Source organism: Pelobates fuscus, chromosome 1, assembly GCF_036172605.1.
Source record: "Pelobates fuscus isolate aPelFus1 chromosome 1, aPelFus1.pri, whole genome shotgun sequence".
In the NCBI taxonomy this organism is placed as follows: Eukaryota; Metazoa; Chordata; class Amphibia; order Anura; family Pelobatidae; genus Pelobates; species Pelobates fuscus.
The window spans coordinates 340231850-340256124 of NC_086317.1; the positions used below are offsets into that span (position 1 = coordinate 340231850).

At 37.8% G+C, this 24275-nt stretch overlaps 1 protein-coding gene across 1 annotated transcript in view; it reads left to right on the plus strand.

The window, feature by feature from the left end:
• The window catches only part of UGGT2 (UDP-glucose glycoprotein glucosyltransferase 2), a 250653-nt gene extending 232066 nt beyond the window's left edge, over nt 1-18587 (plus strand). Inside the window, exons 38-39 of the mRNA XM_063425741.1 lie at nt 14658-14802; nt 17437-18587. Of these exons, the coding sequence (XP_063281811.1) occupies nt 14658-14802; nt 17437-17459 (168 nt within the window). The 3' untranslated portion in view covers nt 17460-18587. The remainder of the gene's footprint in view (nt 1-14657; nt 14803-17436) is intronic.
• The last annotated feature ends 5688 nt before the right edge of the window (nt 18588-24275 follow it).

The following is a 24275-nucleotide window of genomic DNA, read 5'->3' on the forward strand; positions in this document are numbered from 1 at the left end:
AAGATACACTGGCACACTGATACACACTAGCACAGACACACCTTGACACACAGTTACACAAACTGGCACATTCACACACATTGGCAGATACACACACTGACACAGATACAAACACACACACACACATATGTTTATATTTGCAGTCACCCTCCTGTTCACTTACCTTTTTTTCTTCAGGAGGGTGACTTCCTTGCAGGCTGCTGGCTGAGGATGGAGTGCCAGGTCGGCAGCCGCTCACTCCCCACTGTTCTTTCTCCCTCCAGCCGGCGCGCTCTGTCTGGGAGAAAGTGCTGTCAATTCCTCCCAGCATCCTATACTACAGGGTCTTCAACAGCCGCGGCGCCTGACTGGACCCCTGTTTAGCGATACCCGCTTAAGCCACCCAACCGGCAAATTGCCGCAGAACTCCAATTATGTTCTCGCGGTATGCAGAACACCTATTGGGAAATGCTGGAATAGCATACTGGAATCCTCCAGTATCTTCCCCCCCTCCCCTCCCCGCCCCACCATCCCTCACACACACACACACACACTTATAAACTCAGCAACATGGACTAAATACAAAACGCTAACAAAGGATAATAAAACCTCTTTTTGGGAATACTCACCAGGTTGCAGAATGTATTCTCCTGAATAATAGATACAAAAAAGTACTTTTGTGATCTAAAAATCATAAGCAATGCATTTTTATTGGTGAACAGTGAGATTCGTATCTGCAAGGTTTAAGAAAGACTAAGATCTCTTCTTCTAGTATTCCATTTGTATTTTACAATACACGAATACACAATGCGGTAAAACAAGAAACAACAAAGACTGTACCACGGTCTATGATAAAAATGGGTTTGCTTACAGTCTAATAAGGATTTTTCTACAGCAAAACTCACCAAATATAACAAAAAATGGCCAGTTACATTGCGTATATTGGACAAATAAAACGCTGTGAGATAAATAAACATGACAAACAGAATGACTGTAACAATCGTTGTGGTTTTCATATTTTGTAACATACAAAACTTGTACATTAAAAAGATGCACTTTATTAACCCCTTAAGGACACATGACATGTGTGACATGTCATGATTCCCTTTTATTCCAGAAGTTTGGTCCTTAAGGGGTTAAAGTTACTTGGTGATTTGTGCAGAATACTTAAAGGAACACTATAGTCACCTAAATTACTTTAGCTAAATAAAGCAGTGTTAGTGTATAGATCATTCCCCTGCAATGTCACTGCTCAATTCACTGTCATTTAGGAATTAACCCCTTCAGGACCGGCCTGTTTTTGCGATGTTTGTACGTTAAGGACCAGAGCAGTTTTAACACTTTTGTGGTGTTTGTGTTTAGCTGTAATTTTCCGCTCTCTCATTTACGGTTCCCATACAAGTTATATATTGTTTTTTTCAGGACAAAAGGGGCTTTCTTTACATACCATATTTGTATTATGTCCAATATTGTATTTAAAAAAAATAATAAAATATGGTGAAAAATTAAAAAAAAAAACATGTTTTTGGACTTTTACTTGAAAAATCTTTTACTTATCTACAAAAGCTAATGAAAAAAACTGCTAAATAGATTCAAAATTTTGTCCCGAGTTTAAAAACACCCAGTGTTTACATGCTTTATTGCTTTTTTTTGCAAGTTATAGGCCTATAAATACAAGTAGGAAATTGCTGTTTCAATATATATATATATTAAATGTATCAATAGTGACCTTGTAACACCGTTATCTGTCATAAATCCCCGAAACACACCTAACATGTACATATTTTTTTTAAAGTAGACAACCCAGGGTATTCAAAATTGGGTATGTCCAGTTTTTTTTAGTAGCCACTTAGTCACAAACACTGGCCAAAGTTAGCATTTATATTTGTTTGTGTGTTAAAAATGCAAGAAACGCTAACTTTGGCCGGTGTTTGTGACTAAGTGGCTACTAAAAAAGGCTGAACATACCCCATTTGCAATACCTTGGGTTGTCTTCTTTTGCAAATGGTATGCCATCATGGGGCTAATTCTCATTCCTTGGCTACCATACGCTCTCAAAGGCAACCTAACCAATCCGACAAATTTCAATAAAAAAAAAAAGTAAAATCAAGCCTTATATTTGACCCTGTAACTTTCACAAACACTATAAAACCTCTACATGTGGGGTACTGTTATACTCAGGAGACTTCGCTGAACACAAATATTAGTGTATCAGAACAGTAAAATGTATCACAGCAATAATATCCTCAGTGAAAGTGCTGTTTGTGTGTGAAAAATGCAAAAAAATTCACTTTCACTGACAATATCATCGCTGTGATATGTTTTACTGTTTTGAAACACTAATATTTGTGTTCAGCGAAGTCTCCCGAGTAGAACAGTACCCCCATGTACAGGTTTTAGGGTGTCATAGAAAGTTACAGGGTTAAACACAGTGCTAGCAAATTAAATTATCTGGACTTTCGGCCTGGGTTGGCAGGCAGGTCCCTCAAATTGCAATCATTAAAATTACTTAATTAGGTAAAAATATTACATAAATACACATGTAGAATTTTAATATATATACATATTTATATATTTGACGTCTATGTGTATATTTATGAAATTATTTATGTAATTATGTATATGGACATATGTATATTTCGTATTGTTTTTATTTATTTATTTTTACATAGATATATATATCATTACATTCTAAGTATATTTTGATATAAATATATATATATATATATATATATATATCAAAATACTGTTAGAATAAAATTGCATATATAAATATTTTTTTATAATTATTAAAAATTATTTTTATTTTTTGTTATTTATTTTTATTAACATATTATTTGTATTTTATAATAATATATATATACCATATATATAGCAATTATATATATATTGTATATATTCGTGTGTAATTTAAATATAAGTGTATTTTTATATTAATATACGTATATATAAATATAAAAATACACTTAATATGACATTATATATATGATACATATACATATATTATATATAGATATAATACATGTGTATATATATCATATATATATATATACACATATTATTTATTTATTTTTACACTGATTTTACACTCTTTTTTTTTTTACTTTTTTTTTTGGATTTTTTACTTGCAGGGAGACTGCCTGTCAGCACAGACAGTCCCCCTGCAGGCAGATACACAGACCCCTATTGCGGTCATGTGATCGAGTGATCACATGGCCGTGGGGTCCTGATCTGCCGAGGGGGGACTGCCCGGGCAGACAGGCAGTCCCCCTGGACCGGGTGGAGCACTGATCGCCGCCGTGGGACCGACGGCGATCAGGTAAGTAGCCCCAGACCGTTATGACGGTTCAGGACCGTCAGCGGTCCAAACGCACGTTTTACCGCTGACGGTCCTGAACCGTCAGCGGTCCTGAAGGGGTTAAATCACTTTTTCTGTTTATGCTGCCCTAGCCACACCTCCCCTCTGCATGAAAAAAAAAAAAACTGGTTTCACTTTCAAACAGATGTAATTTACCTTAAATAATTGTATCTCAATCTTTAGATTGAACTTTAATCACATACAGGAGGCTCTTGCAGGGTCTAGCAAGCTATTAACATAGCAGGGGATAAGAAAATCTTAATTAAATAAAACTTGCAATAAAGAAAGCCTAAATAGGGCTCTCTTTACAGGAAGTGTTTATGGAAGGCTGTGCAAGTCACACGCAGGGAGGTGTGACTAGGGTTCATAAACAAAGGGATTTAACTCCTAAATGGCAGAGGATTGAGCAGTGAGGCTGCAGGGGCACGTTCTATACACCAAAACTGCTTCATTAAGCTAAAGTTGTTCAGGTGACTATAGTGTCCCTATAGTGGTAATAAAATATGCTCTCAGGGGTGCTTTAAACCAATAGTTACACTGTAGCACAAGTCAGCTAATAATATGATAGATAGAATATTAACTTGGACATTAGCAAAATACAACTCAGATTACTCTAATGTCCTCCAATACAGGTTACTTTCAAAAGAAATGGCAATATTACTCCGATTCTTGAGTTTTTCTCATTTATGTTACTCAAGTTGGAGTCCATATAGAACTAGGAGATGAGCCATAGCACTAGATACTAAGTATCAAAAATAGCCCACTGCCAAATAGCATACAGTAAAGAAAAACAAAATCAAGGACCCCAACATACATAAATGTTGTGCACTATAAAAGATAAATAACAGTAAAGCATTTATTCGGAAAACATAATGCCATCTCTGAGTTCTAAAGACATTTATAAACCAAAGTTTTTTTTCAGAGCCCTTTTATTTAATTATTTTCTCATAATACACACATTCATTATGTATGTACACTAGATGGACAAAAGTATTGGGGGACACCTTGTAATTATTAAATTCAGGTGTTTTAATCAGACCTATTGTTAAAGGTGTATAAAAATCAAGCTCCAAGCCATGCAGTCTGCATTTACAAACATTTGTGAAAAAAATAGGTCTTGTTGAAGAGCTCAGTGAATTCAAGCTTGGTACTGTGATAGGGTGCCACCTTTGCGATAAGTCAGTTTGTGAAATTTTATCCCATCTAGATATTTCCGGGTCATTTATAAGTGTTATTATTGGAAAGTGGAAGCTTTTCGAAACCGCAGCAACTCAGCCATGACGCAGAAGACCATGTAAAGTCATAGAGTGCTAAGGCATGGTGTGTAAAAGTTGCCTAAGCTCTGCTGAATCCATACCTGAAGAGTTCCAAACTTCCACTGGCATTAATATGAGCACAATACTCTAAAAGATCAGAATTATAATGCTCTGCGAAAAATACAAGAATTGGAAGCTAAAATAAACGACCTAGAAGATCGCAGTAGACGCAATAATCTTAGATTCAGAAACTTTGAAGAAAAAGGAAAACAAGAAGATTTAAAACAAATTCTATACCAATACTTCTCAGTGCTGAAAATACCGGTCAACGATCAGGATCAGCTCATAAAAAGATGTCACAGATTTCCCAAACCTCAAACAATACAAGCACAACTTCCTAGAGACATTATGGTGTGCTTCTTCTCATTTGAATTTAAAGAGACTGTTCTACGAGCTGCCAGAGAAAATGTGCCAACCACAGGACACTTCCAAAATATTAAAGTTTTTCAGGATTTATCCTACCATACCTGAAGGAAGAGAAAAACTTTTAGTACTGCTACACAAATTCTAAGGCACCACGACATCAGATATAAATGGTACTAAAGATAAGTATTACCCATGAGGGCAAGAGGGAGACGTTTGATTCAAATGAAAAATTAATAACCTGGTTAAAATTGAAAAAATTGCAACTGGACATTTAATATAAATCTTGTCCCCTTGGGGGATGGGAAAGAAAAGGATAAAGGGGAAGGAAAGGGAAAAGAAAAGGAAAAGAAATTATTAATGCCTACGTTAAAGAATTGGCTGCTCCTACTGTATATCGTAATATTGTCACTAGGGAAATTAGGCACTAGGATATTTTGATTGCTATGTTATAATTTTAAGGATTTAAATTTACACTAAAAATATTAAGACTCACTAAATACACAAGTGTGCACTAGAGGTATAACTCTAGACCCTGGACAGGTTATATATATATATATATATATAATATGGATATGTTCACTCATAATTTCAGATAGATCAGCCCGGGGTCGCAGTATCCTGTTGGTTTTTTTTGTTTTTTTTTATCGCTAATTATTAACACCAAAGTTAAGAGTTATATTGTCACTAGGGGAATTAGGCACTATGATATTTTGATTGATATGTTATAATTCTTTACACAAGTGTGCACTAGGGCCATAACTTTAGACCCTGGACAGGATATATATATATATATATATATAATATGGATATGTTCACTAATAATTTTAGATAGATTACCATGAGGTAGCAGTATCCTAGGTTGGGTAATGACTTAACTTGTTTAGAAAATCCTTATTTAGGTTTGTCTTATTAGCTTTCACTATATTATGTCACTACACAGGAATGTATATATATTTTATTAATTTTCTAAGTGGTGCACTAAAGATTAAGATTAAGTACAACTATAGGATATAGATATCCTTTTAGTATGTATGATTTCACATATAAATTTCGAGATATTACGTGGACGTAATTCTGTACTGATTATAATATTCGTCCCTTAAAGATAATATAGCATGCTAATGTCTCCCCAGGTCCTTACTAAAACTTAGCAGATATGACTTTTAGTAGATCTGCCTATTAGCAAATTTGTTTGAAATGTTTTATAGGACCCACCGAATTTTGTTGCAATATATAAAAATTGAAAAGAGAAGGGGAAGGAAAAGGAAAAGAGAAGAAGGGGAAAGGGGGAAAAGAAATTGATGGGAATATGAAAGAAAATGAAATATATATTTTTTTTTTCTGGTGCATTATGATGCGGACATACATCCATCTATACCCTCTACACAACGATTGCCCCTCTTTGTGTAGTTATACTGCAGTGATTCCGTAGAGCCTTATGGGCCCTAGCGGAATTAAAGGAACATTGTTCCTATGGTCTGAAGTTTTGTTTATTTGTGCCAAACCCTTACAAGTTTGGCTACATGGGTATGAATGTTTGAAGAGTGACTTGAATGTTTTTCAGTGTGGGATTAGGGATATACACAGACGTTCAATGCGCTTATGCTAAAAATAATGTCCTTAAATATCCAAGGGCTAAACACGGTGAAGAAAAGAAATAGGTTGTATTATTCTCTAATTCAAGAGAAAATTCAAATTGCCCTTTTACAAGAAACCCACTGGCTTCGAGACTCCCAACAGAAGTGGGGAGGCAATAGATATTCTAGGATCTATCATGCTTCCTTGCTAACAATAAGAAAAGGCTTCATTTTTTAGCAGTGATTTCAATTTAGACATTATTCATTGTGAATTGGATAAGGAGGCTAGATATATTATCCTAGTATGCAGTATTGACAAAAAAATATATATACTTGGGTTAATTTATATCTACCTAATGTAGATCCAATTTCTACTTTTACCATCATTATGTCTAAAATCTCTAAAATTTCTAAGGGAACCTTAATTATTGCTGGAGATTTCAATTGCGTATCAAACCCGCAATTAGATAAGTTCTCCCCAATAAAATTTATTACGGATAAAAGAGCTCTTAACCCCTTAATGACCAAACTTCTGGAATAAAAGGGAATCATGACATGTCACACATGTCATGTGTCCTTAAGGGGTTAAACAAGCAAAAAAACTAATGAATATTTGTAAACTATATAATCTCTTTGATGTATGGCGCACGTTGCATCCCTCTGAGAGAGATTACACCCATTTCTCGATTGTCATGGTTCCTATTCAAGGATTGATATGTGTTTAGCCCCAGCGAATGCAATACCACTTTTCCATCCAATTAAAATCAGGGAAGTTCCCTGGTCAGATCATAGTTCTATTCTAATAGAATTAGGGGGTAGTTCCTTTCCTGGAATAACTACTTGGAAATTAAATGACCTTCTTATAAAAGATGAGAATAATAGAGAGGTTTTAACTAATTTATTGACACATTTTCTAGCTGAAAATCGACCGGAGGATACCTCCTGTGCGATAAATTGGTGTGCACAAAAAGCATTCACAAGAGGCTATTTAATTAAAATGGGACATATAGCAAGGAGAAACAATGGACAGTCGCTGGCTGATTTATACACTTTATAGGCTCTCAAATTTAAACAAAAAACATCCCTCAAGGCAATTAAGTTCTTCCCTAAAAAATATTCAAAATAAAATTAATCTTAAAGAAGAAGAGAGAATTAAAATCAATATAAATAAATTAAGACTAAATCACTATCATACGGGCAATAGAGCCTCTAAAAACTTGACAAAAAGACTCCAAATTCAAAAAGCCAAAAATAGGGTCAAAAAATTGATTGATGGTAAAAATATTTACTCTACCCCATCCCAAATTGGGGAAACATTTTATCAGTATTATGAACGATTGTATAATTTAATGTTAAATCCGAAAGAAATAGAAATTTATAATTATCTTGACAAAATTTCGGCACAAGATTTATCTAAGTTGAATGAGTTTTCCCTTGAGGAAGTACAACAGCAAATAGACAAATTACCCTGGAATAAAGCACCTGGCTCTGATGGCTTCACGAACGCGTATTATAAACTCATGAAACATTTATTGGTAAAGCCTTTAACGGCCATGTTTAATGAAATAGTGGACAATAAATTAGTTCCTAAAGAACTCCTCCAGTCCAATATTATACCAATTCTAAAAGAAAACAAGGACAGTAAATCCGGCTAATTATAGACCTATAACCTTGATAAAAATGTGGACATGGGGGGCGGAGCCTGGCCACCGAGCCGCATAGACGCACCGAACATGGGCTCCTGCCGAGCGGACACAATCCGGGGCAAGAACGGAGACAATCTCACCCAAAGCCACTCAGGGGTGCGCCACCCACGTCGGGGGTGCCCTCCGGAACCCATTGATGCCACCCCGGGGCCCGCGGGAGCCGGGAAAACGGAGATATGGATGCGGCCTACTGAGGCTGAAGCCGGGGAGAGGCGGCCGCTCTCCTCGGCTCAAAAGCCACCAAACGAGCTCTCTGCAACTCTCCCCCCCCCCCTCTGGACCGGTGGGGGACATCCCGGTCCGCCTTGTAAGCAAGCAAGCGACCCAAACACATGTCAAGCTGGGGCAACCGACCCACAGGGCAAATCCAAGATGGCGGCTCAGCGAAAACGCAGAAAGCAGAGCAAACGCAACCAGCCACCCATGTCCCCTCTGGAAACATTCGACCACCTCTGCTCAAGCTTCAGGGATGCCCTGCAGAGGAGGGGAGCTACCTACCACCAAGCTGAGGTAATGGTGACCTCGTGGATGCGACCTGCGGCTCGACGGAGCTACTACAGGCAAACACCACGAGCCTCCAAAATGGCCGCCCGACAACACAGACTACAACGGGCCCACAGGCGGAAAATGGCGGCTGGCATATCGGGCGCAATCCCTTACCGGCAAATGCACGCATCCAGATATGCACACCGACCGTCACAAGCATGCAACCCACCGGATCACAATCCCAGCACCTATTGCAGCCTGAATGGACGCCAAGCACTGATCAGGGCAACACAAGCGAATGGGCGGCAGCTGTGCCCACGGGGCACCGCCAGAGCCAACGACCGAAGCGGTGTCAGCAAGCTAGGGGGGCACAAAGGCCACCCTGCCCTGGAAGACAACCTGCCACGGACCGGCATGGGCTGAAAGAGACTGGTTTGCAGGCACACAACCCCGGTTTCAACCAATCTCCTTATGCTATATTGTATTCTATATCTCCAGTGACATGTACCAACCTAAATCACACTACAGCTAAATCAGTCTGTCTAAATACGCCCAAATCAGCCTGTAGTTAGACATGTTTATATGTTTGCTTAAAACTGCGCCTGACGCTTAACAATCGAGTATTCAGTTACCCTAATCGTTAACACACATACGCTAGTAAAGAGTACCGTTATCCAGTTAATTTTCTATCACTTTTATGACACACTCTAAGTACACTCTTATGCACAAGTCATGTTCCCCGCATAGGTCTCTACTATCTCTGTTTCTCCATGACATGTGTAATATGCTACAGTATTTTAAATCAAACGTGTTCCTGATCTACTGTTTTCCAATAATATAAAAAAAATGTGCCTGTATTTCAAATGCCATAACAAGTCATACCAGAGTTTATTTCCCTACCGGCTGTCGCTGTTGTGGCACACGCCGGCTGTTTGTCCAATCAGTGCACAACCAAAATAAAGAATTAAAAAAAAAAAAAAAAAAAATGTGGACATGAAATTATATTACGCAATAATAACGAATAGACTAAAAAAGTAATACCGAAAATAATCCATTCAGATCAAATTGGGTTTGTCCCAGGTCAGTCCGCTTCAAATAATACAAGAAGGATACTTGATATACTGGACATGGCGCATAGACATGAAATGCCCCTCCTAGCCCTGTCGAAAAAGCGTTCGACAGGGTTGGGTGGGGCTACTTTGGAGTTCTTCAGGCATTTGGAATAAGGGGCTGGATTTATAGAGCCATTGTTGCTCTCTATTCCTCCCCTACAGCAAGAACGGTGGGTCCCAATATATCAGCGGGGTGGTTCGCTCTTGGAAATGGTACGAGACAGGGTTGTCCCCTGTCCCCATTATTGTACATCATGTCGATTGAACCTCTGGCCATTAGTATAAGAAGTAATTCATTTATTAAGGGTTTTCCCACTAATCACCGAGATATAAAAATCTCGCAATATGCGGATGACGCATTAATTACGATCACCTCGCCCCAGGACTCTCTGCCTCCACTTATGAAAGCAATTGAGAAATACAGTAGGGTTTCTAACTTTAGGTTGAATATCGTGAAATCTAGGGCAATGTATGTCAATTTAGATACAACGGTAGTAAATAGACTATCGAATAACTACAAATTTATCTGGACCAATAAGGAAATAAACTATTTAGGAATAGTCATACCGACCAAGGTCAATGATATAATAGAGAGAAATGTTCTAACTCTCTTGAAAGATATGAATTATAAATTGCAGAAATTGAAAAACCTGGAGACAACATGGATGGGGAAAATTAATATTGTAAATTCTTATATTTTACCACAATGGTCCTATTTTTTCTCCATGATTCCTCTTAAGATGCCTAAACCCTGGTTGGATATGATCCAATCGAGTTTCTCTAGATTTATCTGGAAAAACAAAACACTGCGAATAAGTTTTAAAATTCTTTCTAAAAAACTTAAGAACAGAGGATTGAATTTCCCCAATATTATTTCCAATTACCACGCTAATATGATCAGGCATATCTATAAGTTACAAGACCTTCAACATGCGGAGGAACCGTGGTATGCACTAGAGGCACAAGCAGCCTTGCCGATGAAACTACAATATGTTACGTGGAAAGACGTTAAGGGTAAAAGTAAGATCTCCACACAAGTAAACTCTACAATACTAACACAACTTGTAGACGTATGGCAAGATATTATAAAACAATTAGGCTGTCGAATTGTATACCAAGGACTTGCAGCCTTAGAGTTTTAGAACAAAGATATAACTATTATCTCAGACATTATGACAGGTAATGATATAATGTCATTTCAACAGATTGCAGACATCTATCAGCTTTCTTCTAAAGACATTTTTACTTACCGTATTTATCGGCGTATAACACGCCCCGGCGTATAACACGCACCTCATTTCCAGAAGGAAATTCCAGGAAATTTCCACCGCTCCCATAGTATTCCCCCCCCTCATCCCATAGTGTTCCCCCCCCTTTCCATAGTAATCCCCCCCCCTCCCATAGTATTCTCTCCCCCCTCCCATAGTGTCCCCCCCCCTTTCCATAGTATTCTTCCCCCCCCTCCCATACTATTCTCCACCCCCCATAGTGTGTCCCCCCCCCCTCCCATAGTGTCCCCTAGTGCACTTTCCCTCTGTCCCATATTTACTTACCTGTATTGAAGCGTGGGCCGGCTTCACAGCGTGCACCGCGGAACTGGAACTTAAATTTCAGGTTCCGGTTTCCGGCGGGACTGAAAGGAAGTGTGCACACCGGAACCTGAAATTTAAGTTCCAGTTCCGCGGTGCGCGCTGTGAAGCCGGCCCACGCTTCAAGACAGGTAAGTAAATGTGGGATATCGGCGTATAACACGCACCCATGATTTTCTCCCTATTTTCAGGGAGAAAAAGTGCGTGTTATACGCCGATAAATACGGTATTTAAGAATTACAAATTATTTGGATACTTCTATTATTGATTCTGTCTCTCCTATTTCTAGATGTATAGAAACTATTTTTTGCTACAAACCCATTAATAGAATTACCTCACATGCCAATTTATTGTTGGACGTGGTAAATGAAGGCCCCAGTAAAATAATTAGATTTTGGGGAAAAGAATTAGCCATGGCAATTTCAGATAAAGAATGGTGAACCTCACTTTCCCATACTACCAAGAATATACATAGCTTAAATTTGGTTGAATGTCACTTTAAGCTGGTATATAATTGGTACTATACTCCGTCTAAAATAGCCAAAAGATTTCCGCATTTAGGTGACTTATGCTGGAGATGTGGTTTCCGAGTGCGAACCTATATGCATATTTGGTGGACCTGTCCTGTAAGGAGGCCGCTGTGGGCATGGGCCTTCAATATTTTTTTTTACAATATCTCATAATAAATTAGAAGAAGACCCTGCCACCGCCCTTTTGCATATAAACTTGCATTCCAAATCACTGAAACTAAGTTGTATAGCAGTGCACTGTTTAAAATTATCATTGCTAGAAGCTGGAAATCATCTATTCCCTTTCAAAAGACTCCCTTGATTAAACAAATTAAATATCAACTGACTATGGAAACCAATCGGATTAATAATGTGTCTAATGCAATATATAAGAAAGGGATATATAAGATGTGGTTGGACAAAATCTTATTAATATATGGCTGACCTTATATTGCTTATAGTTGGATTTTTCATTATTCATTTTTTTTTTTCTCTCTATAAGAATAAGTTGGACTGGATTTTGTCCTTAAGTAACAAAGTGATAGAGAAGGAAGGGAGTAGTGGGAAATGGATTCAGTTATAAGTTTTTTGGACATAAGATGGTAGATTTATCTGTTAAAATAATTTTTCTCCCACTCTGACGGTGTGAAAGATTGTTTGAATGTTTGGGGTTTTTCATTGTGTGATTGTTATTTTTTATTTTTTATACCTGTCCTGTTGATATATGTATTTAGATCAGTATTTATTGTTATTGGATAGGTTTTGTATATATATGTTGTTATGATATTTGTGAGATATGTAATTTTTGATGAAATTTTCAATAAAGAAATATTAAAAAAAAATATATATCAGCACAAACATTGTGTGGCTTGAGCTTCATGGAATGGGTTTCCATAGACGAGCAGCTGTAATGCAAGCCTCACATCACCATGTACAATGCCAAGCGTCGGATCGAGTGGTGTAAAGCATGCCGCCACTGGAATCTGGACCAGTAAAAATATGTTCTGTGGAGTGACAAATCACACTACTCTCTTTGGCAGTCTGATGGGCGCTTCTGTGTTTGGCAGATGCCTTCCTGATTGCATTCTGCCAACTGTAATGTTTGGTGGAGGAGGGATAATGGGATGGGGCTGTTTTTCAAGGGATAGGCTAGGCCCCTTACTTCTAGTGAATGGAAATCTTAATGCTTCAGCATACATAGACATTTTGGAAAACTTTGTGGGAACAGTTTGGGGAAGGCCCTTTTCTATTCCAGCATGACTGTGCCCCAGTGCACAAAGCATGGTCCATAAACACATGGTTGGATGAGTTCGATGTGGAAGAACTTGACTGGCCTGCACAGAGCCTTGACTTCAACCCCATCGAACAACTTTGGGATGAACTTGAGCAAAAACTGCGAGTAAGGCCTACTTGACCAACATCAATTCCTGACCTCACAAATGCTCTACTGGATGAATGGGCAACAAATTCACACAGAAAATATCTGTGGAAAGCCATCTCAAAATAGTGGAAGCTCTTATGGCTTATTAGACATATTCTAGACATATTAATGTTTATGTATTTAGAATGTAATGTCATAAAAGTCTCTGTTGGTGTAATGGTCAGTCATCCCCAACACTTTTATCCATATAGTCTATGTATAAATAAATCCGTTTATAAGTATACCCATACCCACATATTTTGCTTCTTTTCACTGTATAGAAAATACTTTTGTCTTTGTTTTCTTCTGCTAATGGAAAGTGGCAGTTCTTGTTCTGCATAAGCCTAAAGGAGAATGAGGTCTAATAAGCCATGGGAAAGATTGCTTCCGTTGGCTTGGAATTATCAGCGTATAGGAAATGTGTTGAGAAAGAATAAAGAGAAAAGGTACAGCACATCGCCTGGGAACACGTCTCATTCTGTAAATGCTCAATTTGTGGAAGTCAATAAACTATTCTGTAATCTGTCAAAGGCTAGAAAGTAAGAATGTATTATTGCCTGGGGTGACCAAGGCAAAAAAAATGACATTTATTCAAACGGCACCTTAAATATCTTGACAGCCTGTGGCTTACTTTATTGATTTAGAAAGGTAGAGATATCTGCAATAATATAGTCACTCAGAGTACCTTGTGCATTTTATTTTGCTGGATTCAGCTTAGATGTTTTATCTGTCGCTATCATAGGGTCTCTTCATTAAAATACTTTAGGACAAACCTTTTGTAAGTTTACACGGACATTACCACTCAAACAGCTTGTATGGATAAATAACTATTATATTTATCAACACTTGATGGAAAACATGAGTGCACGCATGCTGCGTTATTTGGACATGTTTCACTGAGCGTATTAAAATAGATTACTTTAACTGGGCACTGTAGACTCCGTAATTATTGCAGTACATTGTCATGGTCCTTTAACCCCTTAAGGACACATGACATGTGTGACATGTCATGATTCCCTTTTATTCCAGTTAAGTTTGGTCCTTATGGGGTTAATAGTAAAACTAGTTAGTATGTGGGATCTCTGTTTTTTGGTTGTTTTTTTTAAACTAAAATGTAGGCATCTTAATTTGAAGTTTAATGTGACTGTTCCAAGATTGTGAAATCATTTCTGGGTGGAATTTAAAAAATATATATTTTGCATGCAGAATGCCAATCTATTTAATTTGTATTTTTTGCAGTGCAACAACCCCAAAACGAAAGAACCCAAATTACAAGCTGCAGCACGAATTGTGCCTGAATGGACACAGTATGATTCAGAAATAAGGCAGCTGCTGAAAAACATTGAAGAACAGAAGAAAAATGGAACAAACCAGTCAAAAAATGGTGAGGAAGAATTTGAGAGAATTGTTTACACAACCCCCCCCCCCCCCCCCCCCCAACACCACCACCCACACACCCTGTTCCCCCATTCGCATTGAAAAAAAACGAATCCCTTTTCCACTGTAGAATTTGTATGCGTTCTGTTTTATGTTTTTGGTGGGGATTGCTGTAGAGTGTAACTGAACACATCCATGTAATTGTAATAGGATTGAACAGTGTATAAAAGGTTAGGATTATAAATGAGTCTACACCTTTGACATGTTGATTTCTATTATATTAGTGGAAATAAATTGTACATGTTGGAACGGCAGCTACTATCAAATAAGATGTGATTTCAGATCTAGACTAATAGCAGATAAAACCTTGAAGATTTATAAGAATACTCTGGCGAGATTAGTTTCTTTATTATTTTCCAAAAAAAACTTCTAAACATTTCTACTTTAAAAATAGCCTTCACAAATCGGTTGAAAGTTTGTGTGTTTTTTTTTTTTTAATCTAGATCTTGCTCTCCATTTTAGTTATTTTTAAACGAATGGGCACTCTGCTCCACTAATAAAAAATATACTGCAGTTTAAGTTGTGGGCATGGTCTATTTGAAGACCCAGAGAACCAAGTGGAGCAGTTTTAAAATATTTTTCAGTTTGTCAGTTTTGGCCAAATTTTTTAACTCACATTTTTGACAGTTTAGTGCCTAATCCTGATCAATCCGTGTTTTAGAATACTTGTTGTCCAAGCAAGTCCTCAGACACCATGCCAACAGTAGTCAAGGAGAGGTCAAGGGTTTTAGGTCTATAAAAGTGTATCTATTCTGACAATTGTAAGTTGACATCAAATTAAATAGTATACATTGTAAAATATATATCAAAAATTAACTTGTATTGTGTTCTATAGGATTGTAAAATTTAAAACATGAGAAATTATAAACGTGAATTACTTTAAATGAATTAGTACACTGAATATAAATGCCACCCACACTGTCTCTAGAAACATATGCAGCATAATTCTTGCCTGTAGCTCTACTGGCAATTATTTTGCATTCTTTAGCAATGCTGTTTCAAGACATATATATATATATAGTCTATTAATATGCCTTTGATAACACAGATATGGGTCCAATACCTGCAAACACTAGAGAATAGTTTTTATTTTATTTTATAAAAAAAAAAATAGCTGTTACACCTATTTATTTGTCTATTTATTTATTTTTGTACTTGGGTAACACATTTTATTTGCATGATTTGTGTATGAAAGCTTATTATAAAATGTAAAAATGTACTGCAAGCCTAAAAAATAATTACATTGCCACCTGGAAAAATAAAGTTAAATGTTGATTTTGAACATGCATATTGAAAAATATACTGATTTACATGACTGCAAAAACCTGCATATACTCTCCAAACTTGAGTATTGACAAGGATGTGCCCAAGAGTCAGTGATACCTATGTACAAATTTTCTTTTACACCCCCACACGTGTGGCTAAATTACCCAGTCCCCACAAATATTTGGAGTCATTTAAGTCCACATACTCACTTTTGTAAAATACATCCCCTGCCGTGGTCAGTCAGCTTAAATCTGTATCTTGGGAAATAATGGTGTACAAATAATAGCTACCTTTTACGATCTAACTGACCAGCAACATCCCTGTATCTTCCCTTCTTTCCAAGCCATATCTGTCCCTATTCCTCCTCCTGTCTCGGTTATTTCACTGTATTAGAAGCCATGTCCCTTTCTATCCTTTTCATAATCAGGCAGTGCACTTCTCAGCCTTGGTAAGGAACCACAGGTTCCTTACCATAAATGGTGACCGGTAAATTGGTCCTCGCAGTCTACTGGGGATGGGAATACCTGGGTGGCCCAAACTCGTGTATCAGGACTCTTGTGCAAGGAAGAAACTGCAGATTTTTAATCCCTACTACAATTTGTTTTCTCTGTAGAACTGCAGAATAATACATAATGTGTTAGTGCCTTTAGATATAAGGTAGGCTTAGATATTGCTCAGTAACCTACTGCATAGGACTCATTTGTTATCAGGTATTCCTAATAAGGGCAGCATGAATAAAAGAAACCATCACACTTCCACAATCTGCAAATGCACTTACCTGAGACAGACAAAACCTGATCAGTAATAATAGAGACATGTGGACTGCTATAGTCTGAGCTTCATGTCCTTTCTATTCTAGGGGGGGCAGTTAGTTATTATTGCCATGGTTTCATTGACACATTTAATATCCAACATTATCTTTCAATACATTGGCTCATAACCAAGATAATGTGTTATATGTTGGAATTCTTGAGATTTATAAAGCAATAATGGGGAAAGGCATTTAATAAATAATGACATGGACTTTTGAAACGAATAAAATACAACTCTGAAAGCTCTAACCTAGTGTCAGTCTACATACATTTGGGTGACACTGTTGAGTTCCAAAAGACTCCAGTACTTGTTTCTGTTACTGCAATTTTTCATTGGTATAGTAAATACAGTAGAACATTGCAAACATAGTATATTGCACTTCTTAGTCTGGCACCAGCTTATTATCCACTGCAGATAACCATATTTAATGATTGATTGATTATATTTATAAACCATATTTTTCTTCCATTTTTCTTATGTTTTTTTCCTTTGTTTTTTACAGATATGAAACATGATGAACTTTAGCGGGCTTCAGTGTTAAGAAGAATTAATTCTCCACAATTGGAAAGTTCAGGAAGACACTTGAGGCTTGTTTGACTTGATATTTAAAGCATTTACATGTGGACATCATGTTCAATAGAATGAGCAACAAATTACTTGATACAATTATTTAAATTAAGTGATCATAAATATTCAGGATTTTGTTTTCCGTTTTCCTTGTGTAGAATGTTAATATAGCAATACTGGGCTTATGTTTTAAAATGGAACAATCGCCGTAGAAATTAAGACAATTTAGCCATTGCTTGGTAGAGCAGTCTGCATGGGAACCAACAGAATGTTCCTGCTGTTTGCTCAACATTTAGAACTTTGTACCAGAATTGCTCTTAATAATACAAATTTGTTCCAAGCTCGCGCATGTAGGCAATCCTTGTTTTTCAGACTTTTTAAAACAATCCTGTCCTATACTGCACAGATTTTGTTTTTATTGCTTTGTTTACATACACTGGACTTTTAGGATGCAGCCACCCTTTTATTAAAAAAAAAATAAAATAAAAAAGGAAATCTTTTGTAACACTAGGTAAAAATATAATATTAAAATTGATATGTACAGAACAGTCTACATGTATATTTACAGAAACATTTTGGATCTTGGTTAATAATGGGTGGGATAATACTGGGACAAACTTTATTTGGTAGCAAAGTATAGTTCAGTTAGAAAATACATGCAAGCAAGCATAAACCTTCTGCGATAAGGATCTTGTGGCTAAACTGTCCATGGACCTCCTTAAATGACTGTTAATGATCACGTTAGTTGAATCTATTCCACACCGAAGAGCCATTTGCAACAATTCAATGTATATGTAAATGGTTGTTTATATGTATGTATGTGCGTGTATATATATCTTTTTAACCATCATAGTTCTGTTAATGCATATATATATAAATACACAGACTGTAGAAATTAGTTTCATAGTCTTACACAATTTTGAGTTTATAAATATTTGTAAGAACACATACCTTCAAATGAAACACTTACTTGTATAAATAGTATGTACACTTGGCTGCCATCTGTAAATGTCTTCAACGTATGAAGCTCACTATATGAACATCAATGTCCTACTACTGTGCACACAAAAAGCTGTAGATCTATATGCTCACAATCTATAGTTCAGGCCATGAAATGTCCTACTGAATTGTTAACAAGATTGTATTATAATCTTAGGTTCACTTATTACATGCATCATATGAACACCCAGCAGCCATATCTTCTATGGGTTTAAAGTACACTGTTTTGACGTGAGTGAGTAGGCTTAGTGAATAATAGTTACGTGAATGTGCCTTTACTCTACTGAAAGGATAAATAGATATCTAATTATTTAATTTGGATTCATATTTCTGTAGCATTGTGCCAGAACAGGGTCCCATCATTTACTGTAATACGAAATCATAATTTTCAAGGGTTTGGATATTAAGATCCTTTTTTTGTTTTAATTTTTTCATTTTAGTTGAATCTTCGTGATTCGTGTTACCCTGTACATTATTTAATGTATTATTTGTTCAAGTGGAAAGAGATCACATTCAAAACTTCTAAAAAAAAATTAAAAATTAAATATCATTATCCTTTCACAGCTATTCTCTTTGCATCAACTAAAAAATGAATTGAGTTTTCAAGTGATACAAAATTTATGGTAAAGAATCGTGGAAATAAAATGTTAACATTTAAATTTGACTACACCAATGTTAGATCAAAACAAAATTTTGCAAGAGTGTACAAAAAAAAATAATTTAAAAAAATGTCACTTGAATTTCGATGGCTAGGGCACTGACAGCTATAAAAGAGATATAGTCTTGAAGGAGTCCAGTTTATGGGGGGGAATCCATGGAATGTTTGTTTGGCTATTTCCGAAGACATTTTACAGGTAGGTTGTCAACCTACTACAACTTTTAGTGATTGTAAAATATATAAGCATCCTGTACCCATGCTCCAATTTATAAGGTTTTTGGTTGATCTGAGGATCAAATTGCATAGTCATTAAGCCTACACCTATTGGATATCTTATAGGCTTGACTTGGTTAATATAATTAAATATATATATCATTAATAATATAAAAAGTTATCTTGTTAATGATGGCAATGCTTAATAATTTGCTGATCCTGAAAATTGTTCTTTGTTTATTGGGACTTAAAACAAAGAACACACTAATAATTGGTACACAAATGCCTACAAAATGTGAAAATACTTCATTTTCATCACTATTGATTAGATAAACCTAAAACATTTAAATATATAGTGCAGATCAATATGTACCATAAAACAATGAGCCCAAAAGAATATCACACAAATAAAGACTGATATAAGTGCCACTCCACATTTGGGAATCTAGGGAGGATCAGGTCCTGTGTGTGCGTTGGATTCTAACTCCCTCTACTATCAGCATGAAGGTAGTCCATCACCGGTCTGGCAAGCAAGTAAAAACAATTTTATTATGGCAAAATCGCCCAACATATTATAATCGCCAAACACAGGATAATCACAATTTGAGTTAATTCCTCCAGGTTCTGTGATATGAAGAACCAATGTGTATCTCTTGTGCTAGCTCTCTACTGCTGGTCCGACATACTGATGGCACGCTTCTGGGGCTTTCACAAGCAATGTATCAGGTCTGTCTGGAAAGTATCCAGCCATGTAATATGAAAAATTTACTTTTATTGAAAAAAATACAAAAAACATTGTGCATAGGACAATGACGCTTTAGTCCCCTTCAAAGTAGGCACCTTGGACCCTCACACAATTCTCCCAACGACTCTTGCACTGTTCAAAACACTCTGCAAAATCCTTTGTTTGAATCAGCTGTCTTGTCGACGGTCTAAATTCTCTTCACTTTCAAAGGTGATTTTAGTTTTGAGAAAAGCTAGAAGTCACAGGGAGCCAAATTTTTCAACAGATTTTCGAGCATCTTTATAGTTTGTTCCACACTTTTATTTGCTCTGCACTCACTGCATAATCCCTGAAAACCTTCTGAATCATCTGAATAGTTTCCGCTGAGTAATTCAGGCTTAACTCAAAATTTTATGCAGATTCGTTGCTCTACTCACTCGTTTTGAATGTGATGGCCACAAATGCTCATTCAATGGCATCTAGCACCCCCACTGACTAGTACAATAATGTCGGCATTGTCTATACATGCACATTTCAGTCCATTCTACTTGGCTGTGCTACATCGATGCCGCACAAACAATTCTTGTTATATTCACAATGGCTGGACTTTTTCCGGAAAGACCTCGTACAGTATATGTAATTTGTCCCCTCCATTATTTATACATACCGTATTTATCGGCGTATAACACGCACTTTTTCTCCCTGAAAATAGGGGGGAAATCATGGGTGCGTGTTATACGCCGATATCCCATATTTACTTACCTGTCTTGAAGCGTGGGCCGGCTTCACAGCGCGCACCGCGGTACTGGAACTTAAATTTCAGGTTCCGGTTTCCGGCGGGACTGCACACTTCCTTTCAGTCCCGCCGCAAACCGGAACCTGAAATTTAAGTTCCAGTACTGCGGTGCGCGCTGTGAAGCCGGCTCACGCTTCAAGACAGGTAAGTAAATATGGGACAGAGGGAAAGTGCACTAGGGGACACTATGGGAGGGGGGGACACACTATGGGGGGTGGAGAAAGGGGGAAAAGGGGGGGGACACTATGGGAGGGGGTGTAGAATACTATGGGGGGGGAGAATACTATGGAAGGGGGGAAACACTATGGGATGGGGGGAGAATACTTTGGGAGGAGGGAAGAATACTATGGGAGGGGGGGAGAATACTATGGAAAGGGGGGGGAACACTATGGGATGAGGGGGGGAAAATACTATGGGAGGGGTGGAAATTTCCTGGAATTTCCTTCTGAAAATGAGGTGCGTGTTATACGCCGATAAATACGGTGTATATATATATGTATATATATATAAACAATACATTAGATCCAGTGCACTTACTTATCTACTAAACAGCAACTTCAATGTTGACAGATTTTATTCATTTTTTTTTTTTTTTTTTTTAAAACACCTAATCTAGGCAAAAATAATGGGGGTTTAGTTACATTATAGGATCATACATTGCATAAGCCTGCCCCAATGTCAATGTACTTTTGGCAGGTTCTACTCTAACAGCCTTAGCCATGGGGAAAGCATTGGATTGGCTAAAATCGGCAGAGGGCGGGGCCAAACGCCATTTTGGCCAATCAGCACCTCCTTATAGAGATGCATTGAATCAGTGCATCTCTATGAGGAAAATGCTGCGTCCCCATGCAGAGCGTGGAGACGCTGAATGGCAGTGCTGCCTACTGTGTAGCACTGAGCCAGGAAGCACCCCCCAGTGGCCACTTGGAGGTGTCCCTAGGGCCAATGTAAACATTTTCTCTGAAAAGGCAGTGTATGAAAATGCCTGTATATAATGATTATACTCACCAGAACAACTATATTAAGCTGTAGTTCTGGTGACTATAGTGTCCCTTTAAGTGGATGCTATTACAAGTTTCTGCTACTAGTTTTGAGCAAGATTTTTTTTTTTTGCCCCACCCCACCAACTTTCCTTTTAATGCACTTTAAAACTCTAAGCACCATAATTATTTCATTGCCCTATAGTTCCCTAGGCGCCAACTGAAGGGAAAGAGTCAAACCACGTACAAGTGACACCTGGCTCTTCTGCTCACTCATGTTGCTTCCAGTTTGAGTTTTGCTAAAGTTCATACTTAATGCATTATTCATTGACTGACACTCATAGCCAAGTAACAAGCATCCCCTGCCATTTACATCTTCGCAACCCTTCCCGGTTATGTTCTTCTCTGCCATATGCCAATATTAATCTGCCAACTGACCCTTTTCTAGTTACATCTCCAAAGTTCCCTGAAAATTACCCTCATTTACTTAAATATTAATATACAACCCTATGTTGCCTAGCAATTAATCCCTTCCAAAAACCTCTTATTCCCCTGGAATATACATTTTCTCTCCAATTTATAGCCCCACATGGGGGGAGGTTTCTCCAAAGCCAGCTTAAAGGATCACTATCGGGTCAGGAACACAAACATGTATTCCTGACCCTATAGTGTTTAAACCACCATCTAGCCCCCCCGGGCCCCTCATGCCACCTTAAATATAGTAAATATAGTAAAAATCTTACTGAATTCAAGCCTGAAGCTGTAACTCTGCTAGCAGTTACACTCTGAAAAACAAGCAGTCTGCTGACATCATCAGAAGTGGTAGCCTGATCCAATCACAGTGCTTCCCCATAGGATTGGCTGAGACTGACAAGGAGGCAGATCAGGGGCAGAGCCAGCATGATTCAAACACAGCCCTGGCCAATCGATCTCCTCATAGAGATCAATTGACTCAATGAATCTCTATGAGGAAAGTTCAGTATCTACATGCAGCGGGAGGAGACACTGCCATTTTAGGCAGCCATGACCGAGGAAGGATCTCTAGCACCCATCTGAGGAGTGGCCAGTGAAGTTATCACTAGGCTGTAATGTAAACACTGCATTTTCTCCGAAAAGACAGTGTTTACAGCAAAAAGTCTGAAGGTAATGATTCTACTCACCAGAACAAATTCAATAAGCTGTAGTTGTTCTGGTGACTATAGTGTCCCTTTTACTGATTAATGGAAAATGTTTTACTTTGTAATTTACATTTTTTTTTTTTTTTTTAACTATTACAGTTGTATCTTGTTTCGGCATATACATTAGGACAAATAGCTCTTGTACTTTAAAGTAATATTGTACATAGTGGTGCAAATACAATTTAATCTGATTGTTATATGACTATTTGTAATTACTCTATTTGTAGTAAAGGAAAGATTCAGGGCATTTTTTATTGACAATGTTTACCTTATATACTGTTAAATATACTAATAAAACATAGGAAGCTGCTACTGTGTGAAAATAATCTAATGAATTGTTAGTTAAAAGGGACACATTTTACCTAGTTTAAGCATCATAATCACTGCATGCCATTTAAATTAGTTGTTATGATGCTATTAAACTGTAGGTACCATCTCCCAGTTCTGGGTCAAACTGTTCCTAGCAGATTAGACAAAATTTGGGGGTCAATGAGGCCCCCTGCAACCTGTCAACCATCAGCGTTGACAACATTGAAAATCCAGAAAAGGAGGCCAGTACCTACAGTCTACTAGCGCCATAACCACTACAACACCATGTAGTAACATTATGGGGCTTAGACCACCCCTTTAATCTTACAAAGTAAAAGTAGGTATATGCAGATATTGCATGCACACGGCTTAATTCTACCCTATACCAGTGGCGTACATACCAGGGTATGTACACACTGGGCCAGCCTCTTCTCCTGGGGCGCCCAGGAGCTGGCCACCTCCGTCTCCCCCCACCCCCCCGAGGCTGGCCCTGCTTACACCCGGCGGGCGTGCGAGGGGAGCACTCTGTCCTGACGTCATCTTCCGGCTCCGGTATCAGTACGCGGCGCGCGAGGGAGCTGAAGAGGAAGCACTCAGGGGAGAGTGCTCCCTCGCGCGCCCGCCAGCCTGCCTGCCCGCCGGGTGACCGGCCCCCCAGGAGCCCAGCAGCACCACTGGACCCCAGGGAATCCCCTCAGCACTCCAAAAGGTACGGAGGCTGGGGTGGATTAAATTAAAAAATAAATATGTGTGTGTGTGTTAGTGTTACTGTGAGTGTTAGTGTGTGTGTTAGTGTTACTGTGAGTGTTAGTGTGTGTGTTAGTGTTACTGTGAGTGTTAGTGTGTGTGTGTGTGTTAGTGTTACTCTGAGTGTTAGTGTGTGTGTGTTAGTGTTACTGTGAGTGTTAGTGTGTGTT